At 31.1% G+C, this 11154-nt stretch overlaps 1 protein-coding gene across 1 annotated transcript; it reads right to left on the bottom strand.

Moving 5' to 3' along the window:
- Nucleotides 1-551: 551 nt before the first annotated feature.
- LOC128396037 (uncharacterized) lies at nt 552-10548 on the bottom strand. Its single transcript, XM_053356558.1, has 18 exons — nt 10346-10548; nt 10202-10272; nt 9981-10131; nt 9752-9894; nt 9564-9657; nt 9344-9492; nt 9095-9241; nt 8785-9024; nt 8610-8720; nt 8452-8523; nt 8066-8387; nt 7874-7994; nt 7075-7802; nt 6498-7003; nt 5863-5968; nt 5032-5768; nt 4359-4692; nt 552-2247 (listed from the first exon to the last, which is right to left on the bottom strand). The coding sequence occupies exons 1-18, from the start codon at nt 10416-10418 to the stop codon at nt 959-961; spliced, it is 5394 nt and encodes a 1797-aa protein (XP_053212533.1). The 5' UTR covers nt 10419-10548; the 3' UTR covers nt 552-958.
- Nucleotides 10549-11154: the final 606 nt, after the last annotated feature.

Below are 11154 nucleotides of genomic sequence, written 5' to 3'. Positions count from 1 at the left end.
AATCTATGATAATAAAATCTCAACAACAACAATTAACATAATGAAAGGTCAATCAACAATTAATCTCTTTATCAGCGATATTACTGATTATTATCATTATTCAGAATCAGTTATCATTGAGAGTTAATCATGTGTAAATGAAATTTTATGCTTAGTCTACAATTAAAATTGATTATTGGTAATATAATGACGACAATGATACAATTGGTTTATATTAATCTATCATAAAGAGTATTACAGAAGAGTAAAAATCATTAATTAATTAGCAATCAAATTGACAAATATCTTGATTAATCAGAAAATCGATTGATTTTGATGGATTTACAATAAAACTTTGATTAATTGTTACTCGTATTGTAATAATTGTTTCAGGAGGCACTGATTGATTATGTTGATTGTTGGTAAATTGTCTCATTATCTTTTCTCACTCCATGGTAACTGGTGATTAATTAATTGATTTCTGTTGGGAAAAGATAATTGATAGAGAGAGAAAAAAAATTAAATACAATTTGTTTGAATTAATTATGATTAAAACCATTAGAAACGGTCAATTGATTGATCAAAGAGGTAAAATAATTGGAGAAAATTTATTCAGAGAAAAAGTTAATTACAATTAAAAATTTCCATTTCTCTGGACAATTGTTTTTCCTCAATGAGTTGTAATAATAATCTGTTGGTGTTTCTTTGTTTAGTATCGAGACAAATCCGATAATGAGAGAATAATTAACATTTGAAAATGATTAACTAATCTAGTTGACTTTTTTTTAAGAAATTTAAACATCTCTTTGAGATTTAATTTTTAAGGATTAAGCATCAGGCATCTTATGATTATCATCATGAAAATAGATCTCACAATGTTGTTGTTGTGGTGGTTGTGGTGGGTGGGTAAGTGTTTGGGTTGTTACTTGGTCGTGATTACGATTGGGAATGTACAACATCATCATATTAATCAGAATTATCATGAGATTATCTTCTTTGTGGGAGATGAAAGGCTTAAAATAGAATCTCTTTTTTTAAAATATTCTTTGATTCTTGGTCCTCCGTAAGAATCAATGAACTCGAAATCAATTGTTGAATTAAGAGCCTGTAGAAGAGCCCAAATTCCCCAGCAAAGATTGGATAAAAGAGAAAATTGGTTAACTTGATAGTAAAGCTCTTCTACCCTGAGGTTAAATTGTCTTCTATCATCATCATCATCATCACCACCATCCAATCGTCCATTTGAAACCAATTGATCCCAATGGGACAAATAACAGGATAACCATTTAAGTTGAAACTCTTTCGATGGATACATTTCAGGATCATATGTTTCGACACCAGAAAACTCGTTAAAATGATTGGCAATGTCAAACGCTTGATAATTGATACCAGCATATTCAAAATCGATAAAACTAATCGTTGATTTACTTTCATTGTAAATTATATTGTTAAACAGTAAATCATTATGACAGAAAACCAATGGTGAACCAATAGATTCCAAATGATCTTTCAATCTGTCCGCTTCTTTGTAAAGATCATCTAAGGTTAAATTTTCACCGGTTAAAAAGTTATCAACTGGATCATTGGGTCTCAATGCAACGGAAATTAAATCCAAATATCGACGTAACATCTTGAAAAGGCAGGAATCTTTCGAGTGGATTCTATTGTTATTATTATCGTTGTTGTTGTTGTTATCATTTGTTTCATCTTCATTGATGGTAACTCTTGAGTTTGATGAACAATTTTGTTTACAAACAATTGAATGTAGTTTAACCAGTTGAGCGGTAATCAGATTATATATATACTCGTCTCGAACCATATTCGCATCAACAGTTGATCCTGAAGAGTAACCATAGGCCATTCCATTGGAAAAAGAGCAGAAAACCGGTGGACTTAGACCATTCTGATAAATTAGAACCATATTGGCAATCTCTTTACGCCGATCAATAAATGCTTCCGTATTTTGACCATAAACACGAATAAGTATAACATCATCTTCATCATCACCTTTAACCGGATCAAAATCTCCTGGGAAACATCCAACAAGCCGGTTGGTTATACCATCGGTAAAATGTTTCATCTTAATGGTTGATAAATCCCAATGAGGTCGTAATTTCTTAACCAAACTTAAAGCACCTTCTTCCAGGTTATTGGCATCAATGGTAAAATCTGAAAAATGGGGCACAGTTAATTCTAGATTGGATTCCATAGTTAATTTCTTCCCAACCATATCACAATATTCAGCAATAAACAAAAGAATTGTCAAAAATTAATTCACAGGTAAGATAGAGAGAGAGAGAGAAGACTCTGATTAATATGATATCAACTGTATAGATTTGTTTTGTTTTCTTGTTAAAACAGTTAATTACAAAGATCCAATTGACTGGTGAACAGATAAATTAACGAGAATGGTAAATATAAAACAATTTAGAATAAAAAAAAAGAGTAAAATTAGAAGGAAAAATTGATGAGAGAAAGAAACAAACAAATGAACAATAAACAAGAAGAAGATTTTTGTTGATAATATCCTTTTGAATTCTATTTTTATCTAGAGAATCTTATAGAATATGAAACACCAGAGAATAATAATTAATGTAAAATAATTATTTTAATTGTTAATCACAATTGTAGATCACAATCATCAGCAGAATTGATACTTCGAAATGATGAGAATCAGAAATGAAATGAAAAAGAAATGATCACATTTTCGGTTAACCTGTTTTCGAATTTGCTTCTTTTTCCCACCAGGGGGAGTTTTCGTCCAACTTGAATAACCTTTTACATTAGAATTAATCTAATTGCGACTATTTGATTAACTCGATTAATTGTTGTACAATTAAATGATCCATTGAACAATCAACTGATTTACCAAAATGTTTTTCCTTTCAACTTGACAATCTTTTTCATCTCATTTTGTTTCCATGATCAAAGGAAAACAATGTTAACGGTTTCATCTACTCTTAAATTAGATTCGTTGATTCTGTTGATTAATTATCTTGATTTTCTTTAATTGTTCATCTGATTTCATCATCACCCATGTCAATTATTATATTAACAACAGTAAATTAGAAACTGATAAATGTAATCATCAAGATTTTTTCCATTCTCTTGACATTTTCAAAGATATAATAAAAATTCAAGGTTTCTCATTAATTGATTTTCTTTGTAATTTCACCTTGTTGATTGTGTCTAACCTAACAATTAATTGTTGTCTATCCTAAATTAAAATGTTAACTTTCCGTTTAGTTGAATAACTGACCAATTTAATCAACAATTTTGGCTTTGACATTTGATTGGCACCATTCATAGTATAATAATAACGTGACAGAATTACTATTTCAATTGTGTAAATTGTATCGTTCATCATTCAATTAATGATATTAGATTATTGTTATAATCATTATAATATATCAACAGACATGAAAATTTATTTACTGCTGATTAACTTGAATATTTGATTGTAATTTAACATTAGAAAGTTAATCAGGACAAGGTAACGATTATTTGATCATTCGGTTTGGCAGTTACATCTAATTTAACACTTATCCTTGGGTTCATTACATCAATTTAATTGTTTAATCTATTTTCAGACTAATTTACTAAAAACTTTCCAACGATTAATTAAATACAGGTACGAGAAACTATTACAAGGATTTAATTGTCAATTCAACAGAAATTGTTCAAAATCAAGAGAAAATCTCAATCTCAGTGAATGTGAATACAAATGTAATCACTGATTGTTGGAAAAATAATTAAGATAAATGTTGAATATGATAACAATTAATTTGATTGTTGTTGTCTGAGAGATGACATGTAAATACAGTTGATCGTCGCAAATTGTTGCAAGGCAATTAAGGTTATCTTAATTTGATTGGGAAAATCGTTCAAGATTCAATATTTCCTTGTTGATAAAGAAATTGCAGTAATTTGTGGTCCCTTAATTGTTGTTGATTGTGTTGATGGAAATGAAGAGATGACCATAAATTAAAAAGCACCGATCAATTGGTCATGACGATTACATGTTCAAATTTTTATCGAAAAAGCGACCAATCGACCTGATACGAAATTCTGATCTCAACTCGAAGTTGAATTCACATTTTGATTAAGTTTTCTTTTCTATGATCAAATGGATGAATACAATAATTTGTTTTCATGGTTAAATTGTTTTATTTGTCCAACGAGAGGAACAATTAACTAAATATTGATTACATTGATGAGAAAATCAGTTTTGTTTACATTGCTATTTAAAACGATTTGATTGCTCCAAGATGAGAAGGGTCAATTGACTGATTGGAGATTTAATCATGATGACCAATCAGTGTCTCTCGCAAGATATTATCATCTAAATTGTTAACTAATTCACCTTGGGATTATCTTACCAGTTTTAAGATTGTAACCAGTTGGATAATAAACTGGCCTCTCATAAGCATTCAAATAATGTTTAGCGATCTCAATACGTTTTCTGGCTGATTCTAATTTCTCCTTGATCATTTCATCATTAGTTAAACTTTTATTTAATCGGAACAATTTTCGAGTCTCATTAGCAATATAATCACGTTGAGCTTGAGTTTCTTCAATTGCAATTGGTTCCCATGTTTTAGATAAACTAATCAACTCTCTATACAATGAGAGGACTTGACGACGGTAACAAGACATTTTTACTAAATTGTTTATCGGATTTATCACATTTACTGTTAACATCAGGACACTGACCTGGTTGGTAAACAATTAGGAATCACAATGAATAGAAAAGGAACAATTAAAGTTGAAGAAATTGTATCATTAGGAAGAGAGAGAGAGAAAAAAATTCACCAAAACAATAACAAACTCAAGAGATGCTTTTGTTTACATCGCCTTCGGAATCATATGTTTAGTCACATTTTCAGTCAGAATCAGTGATGAGATTTTTGGATTGAGTTTATTTGGAATTTTAATTACAATGGTTTTTTTTTATTTTTGGTAGAAAAAGATTTTCTTTGGGCTTGATTCAATTTAGATTAAGGGTAGGATGATTAGAATTTACAATTGATTTGTTTCTGCGGTTGGGGTTTAGGATTTTTTCTTGCGAGCGGAGCTTTGATTAAGATGTGATCTTTTTTGATTCGATGTATTACTTGAGACTGTTGGTTCATCGGTAGATCGCGATTTCGTTTCTAGACCATCGGACCATTTACCTCGTGGACATGATTCAGAATAAGATGCAGGATCCATTGGGTCAAGATCATTTCGTACATTTTTAGATCGACCTCCTCGGTGGCGATTTGATGTTGGTGAACATCTTGATGTTTTCTGTTTCTTTCTTGGTTCATCATCTGATTCCATTGAATCATATGAGCTCATATCTGATTCTGTATCATTTGAATCATCTGATGAACCATCGTCATCATCATCACCACCATCTGAATCCATACTTTTCAATACTTGTTCTTCTTCCTTTAATTGTATTTTCAATTTAGGAACAGAAAGAGATAATTTAGCTTCAGGATGACTCGGTGGATACCAAGAGACTTCATCACTAATTGTGTTCCAAAAGTAATATCTTAGTAGCCCTGGTTCCCAAACTTTTTGCCAATTAGATGGTAATGGATACTTTTTAATCAATGAATTGTATTTCCTTTCAATGTTTGGCAGTGGATTAGGTTCACCTTGACCCCACATCTTGAAACAGTAATCAGAACAGTCATGATAAATATTATACTTGTTCGGGCATCCAGGAGCCATTTCTTTGCTATTTCCCTTCAAGAGACTCGGGTCATCATAATCTTCAGCAATCACTTCTTCCTCAGGCTCTGAAAAAAAAAAATACAATCAAAAACTCTGATTAATTTCATCCAACAGAATGAAAAACAAATTTAGTAGATGAACTAATCTATTGATAAATACCTTGTTCCTTTGCTCTGATGGTTCCAGAGCTAGAAAGGATTCCTCTCCTTTGAAGACGAGCCAATAACATCGGAGGTAAATTACTCGTTGACATGATAATAATTAACTATTCTTTCAAACTGTGACAATTAAGACAACAACAATCACAAAAACTGTTCAGCTGTTGGACATTCAGAAACTTTCATAACAAAGACCAGAATGAATTCTTGGCGCGATTTTCAAATTACAATTTTTTTCGAAATTTTTATTTTTCTAAATTAATTTATCGAAAATCAATCGAAAATTAGAATTGAAAATCTTTTTAAAACCTCATGATTTATCTTCCAGAAAATTTGATGTCATTTTAACACTTGGTAAATATATATTCCGTTATTAGTTGAGCATTAAAATGATTTAAATTAGTTGTAAGTCTCCATTGATTAAAAAATACTAAATCAATAATTGTACATTGATTTATCATTTAATATACACAAATTCACCATGAAGATGAAGACATTTCAAGCTGTTAATCAACTGTTGTTATCAAAAGTTAACAATTAATTTGATTGTTTGGTATGTTTAACAAAAATTAGTCAATACTTGATTAGTAAATTACATTGCTAAGTATTAATATGTTTTTTTTAAATGCTTTATACTGCTGATTGTTGATCATCCTCATCATTTTCATATCTTGACCAATTAAATGTACTTTCTTGATTAGCTGCTCTCATCGTCCTCCAGATATTATTGATTTTCATCACAGTCATTGGAGTAATTAGTCCAGCAATTAGACCGATCATCACGAATAAAATAACTATTCCAAAAGCACCTTTACCACTCGTACCCGAAGTTGAGATCACTTTGTATGAACTTGATTTTTGTTTGGCTTTCATGAGATCTTCAATATTGAATTCATAGTTTTGGCAAGTATTTGATTTGATAGATTCTGTCGTTGGATCGGAGATTGAATATTTTGTTAAACTGCAAGTACTTGTAGTCGATGAGCTTTTCGGGCAGAAATTAAATGAGACACAAACTTCATCTCCATTAGTCCATCCAGCGCAAAGAGAAGCACATTGAGCATAATCAAGATTCAATTCTGTATGAAAAGTTTCAGAAACAATTTTCCGTCCTGTTAATTTGTACTGTTGTGAGACTTTAGCTGTGAAAATAATGAGAAAAGTTCATTTTAACAAGACGATCCTATGAAAAAGAGTCAATCTAAATACTCACGTATGTAAATATCACAATCGTCACTCTTTTCAGAGGACGAATCTGTGTAATAACCACCAAAGGTACACGAGCCACTGCAATGTTGGAATGAGAAACACTCATCAGATGAGCTACAGGCAGACGCACAATCCTCAACCCAATTATCAGTAGCGATCGATGTTGGATGCTTATATCGCCGTGAAGGTACCTTGGCATAATCTAATAAGCGATTCTTTCGCAAAGTTTTACAAGAATTATCTTGAGTTACTATGGCCGATAAATCGGAATAGAGTGAATTTGATGTTAAACAAGTTGGTTTATCTGAATATTGGCAGAAACTGAATGTCTCACAAGAATTTTCTTCTGAATGAGCACAAGCACGATAACAGTCACCAAAGTTATTCACTTCGTTCACCATAAGAACATTAATATTATCAGCAATCAGTTTACCACCGTTATCGATTAGTTCATATGGAGAACCTTCCAGATATTCAGAGGTACTCATATCAATCGCTTTTTCCATCATATAAGTAATCGGTTCTCCGTCAAGAGTAAAAGATATTCTTGCTCGATTCAAATTCTCTTCCAATTTATCCAGAGGTATCTCTCGATTATAATTCATGAGCTTGGATAAAGATACATCATATACATTGAAAGAATTTCCATTCTTTTTGTCTTCTTTTATGGAGCTTTTTGACTCGACTCGACCGCAAGAATTTTCACCAACATGATCAGAATAGATTATTGCTCTGTTTTGGAAAAGAAAAGTTTTACAATCAACTGATTTCTCCTATTGATGGTTCGCTTTTTCAATACTTACTCAAGTCTCGAAAGTCCAGCTACTTGTCGTTCTAGACAATCTTCTTCCGAATTGGCATTGACCATTTTTACCTTTGAAAAAGTACTTCTATCGATCTTGAGAGATTGAGACTGTAGACTAACTGTTGATAGAGAGAAAAGTAATTAGATATCGATCAAGTATTAGAAAGATAATTGATAGAAATAAACTTACGTTTTATATCTGGAATTTTCATGAATTCGGTATAAGCGATAATCTCATCGCCATTGAAGACAATGTCAATATAAATAATACGAGCAACTGAAATTCCCAAATTATTGATAGAATGTCTGATTTTCTCTTGAATTTGGTGATATTCATCTCGAGCTACTTTCTGACAGTCAGAACTTTTCACACATTTGAAATGTAAGGCGATCAATTTTCGTTCATCAGCATTAGGATAACAATCCTCGACTTTTAGACGGAGGTCATATTCATCGACAACCTCCGAATCATAATAATCTCTAGTAGTGGTTTCAATGAGTTGATAAGATTCCTAAATGTACAGATCACAATTAGCTGATTGTAAATATTAACCATTAGTTGATGGTAAAACTTACATTTGTAATTTTGTTATAAGTTTTTATCGTGGTTCCCATTAAAATGTTATCATTGAACAATCTAGAATCAGCCTAATGATGAGAGAGAAAATTAAGTTGATTAGATGATTATATTAATAATTATAGTTCAAGAATATTAATCAATGAAGGTTAATTACTTGTGGACTGAAATATTGAGTGATAACAACTCGATCATATTTAATTCCATTCATAACATAATCGTAGTTGACCACTTCCCAAACGTCTACAGTTAAGCCAGGCTTTCTTTCCTAATGGAGAAAAGTGATTAACAATTAGTGACTATTATTAGACAATTACAATAGAATTACTTACATAATCGACTTTTCCAACATACATGTAATGATAATCCTCCATATTGAAGGGCTGGTAGGTTGAGAAATGGCCATTTGCGGTAATGCCGAAGCTTTTTGAATCGATAGCAGATATTGAACATTCTCCCTCTTTTTTCGAGGTGTAAGCAATTCCCAAATTGTAATCGTAAATTGATTCAGTGGTAATACCCTGACCTTTGGATTTCAAACGAGCTATTTGATATTTTGAGGACAGATAAACCTAAATTTGATGAAAGAAAAGTTTAATCTGGGGAATATTTTTCGAAAATAGAAAATAGTCTTAACAATACCTCGTTCATCGTTATTGATTTCGTTGGTCCATCTATCGTTTCCTTAGCAATATAATGTATATTTGCTCCCATAATATGAGGAAGATAAAGGTAAGAACTGACCTTTCTATCAACCAGGTAAGAAGGACAACCAACTCCTGTAGTAACCTAAAAATCATGGGGAAAAAGACAGAATAGAATCAAGAATTAAAATCTCATAATTGGCAGAAACAAATGAGTCGACTTGAAAAGTCATATCGTTTCACTTACAGTAACAAATTTACTCAGATCAGTGGTGGTAGAAAATGAATAGATATCGAAATGAAGACCCTCTGCATAAGTCGTTACTTGAGTTCCAGGATCATAACCAAGAAATTTCAATCTAATTGCTTCCAATAATCCACCATCAACATGAGAATCTACAGGAATTAAAGTAAGAAATCGCAAAAATTAACTAATCACATCATTTCAAAGAAAACAATAAACTCACTCTTATTGTAGTAAATAATGTTCAGCTCTCTGTCCAATGTTGTATTCACAGACTGAACATTAATACCTCGAATCATAGTATCTGGTCCTTGATTCTTCATAACAAATAAACATGATTTAAGATTTAGTATAACTGATGATTGAAATAATATTCAAATGATATAATCATTGAGTTCTTCTGACACTTACCCAGAATAAATTTTTACTATTCAATCGCAACAGAATTGAAGGTCCAGTTAGAAGTAGATGATTTTGTAACGATCTCATTGCAGTCAAATCGAAAAGTGATTTAGACCAAAAATTAGAGAAAGTGTAAACCTCACACTTATTATCTATTCGAGGATAAAAAAAGTTAATCAGTAACATGAGAAATTAACTTTGTATTCAAGTATTAAAGATAAACGATAATAATATTTACCACTGATAACCAATCGTTGCTCCTTGAAAGAGCTCGAGTAAAAAACTTCAACTGAACTTTTTCCAGAAACGGGAGTTATCATAATTTTACCTCGAACTCCATCAGAATCTGAATGAATATATTCCACCATTGAATACCTTTCATCAGAAAACTGGACACAAAGATAATTATTATCATGGTGGATAAGGAAACAAAACTGACAATCATAGGTAACTACTTACATCTCGAGTAAGTGTAGCATTGATAATCCAATCCCCTTGGCCAAATTTCCATGGTAAATTGTTAAGAGGCTCTGATTGTTAGAAGAAAAAAAAATGAATAATGATTAGAATAAATTTCAATGAGAGTTATACAATTATTATTACCTGAAGAAACTTGATTAACTATAATTAAGTTAACTGTAAGTGAGAAAATGATAACTGGTGACCATAAGATCATAACTAATATTTTGTAGGTGAAATTTTGGACATAACAAAAAAAAAGTTTCGTAATGAAAGTATTGACAATTTTCAATAGTAAAGTTACTTTGGTGAAAACGTTTCCGTATTTATATTAACTGAACCGATCTGGTCGATCCCATTAACGCCTAGTAGATGACAAAAAAAATAACTGTGTCACATTGTTACCTGAAGGGTGTTTCAGTGGATTGGTTAACTAAATGGTAAATAGAAAAGGAAAAGTCAACCTTATCTTACCTGGAATATGAAGATGACACAAAAGGAAACCCGTGATGATAACAATTAACTGACAACGATAATAATTGAAAAGATTAGGTTTTTTTCCTCATCTATTGCTATTAATATTACTATTGTTAAATTCATGGTTAGATTTTCACTTGATTAACAATCGTAATCAAACTGAGAGAGCTGCCAATTTTTGTAGATCAATGGAACACAATTTACACTTGATTCACCCGAAATCTTGATTATCTAATAGATTGTTTAATATAAAATCAAAATTGATTCATTTTTGTTATCGATTCAGATTCTATCTAATTAATTGTGATTGTATCATTTACTTTGAAAGTCTAGTCAAAATTGGAGCTCATTATGATTACCATGGTAACCAAACTCCAAAGGAAAAAATTTAAATTTCTCTCTGATTGTCAACATTTTGTTCTTGATAATAACCAAAGAGAAAAAATAATAATAAAATTCTCGAACTCAATATGAAA

This window comes from Panonychus citri, unplaced genomic scaffold (assembly GCF_014898815.1).
Source record: "Panonychus citri isolate SS breed McGregor unplaced genomic scaffold, ASM1489881v1 Contig00142, whole genome shotgun sequence".
In the NCBI taxonomy this organism is placed as follows: domain Eukaryota; kingdom Metazoa; phylum Arthropoda; class Arachnida; order Trombidiformes; family Tetranychidae; genus Panonychus; species Panonychus citri.
This window is presented reverse-complemented; position numbering and strand designations above follow the sequence as displayed.

Coding starts and splice junctions, on each gene's coding strand:
- LOC128396037 (XM_053356558.1), bottom strand. CDS start 10,418: ATGATCTTATGGTCACCAGTTATCATTTTCTCACTTACAGTTAACTTA. Junction 10,273..10,345: donor AGTTAATCAAGTTTCTTCAG/GTAATAATAATT, acceptor TCTAACAATCAG/AGCCTCTTAACAATTTACCA. Junction 8,388..8,451: donor CTTATAACAAAATTACAAAT/GTAAGTTTTACC, acceptor CTGTACATTTAG/GAATCTTATCAACTCATTGA.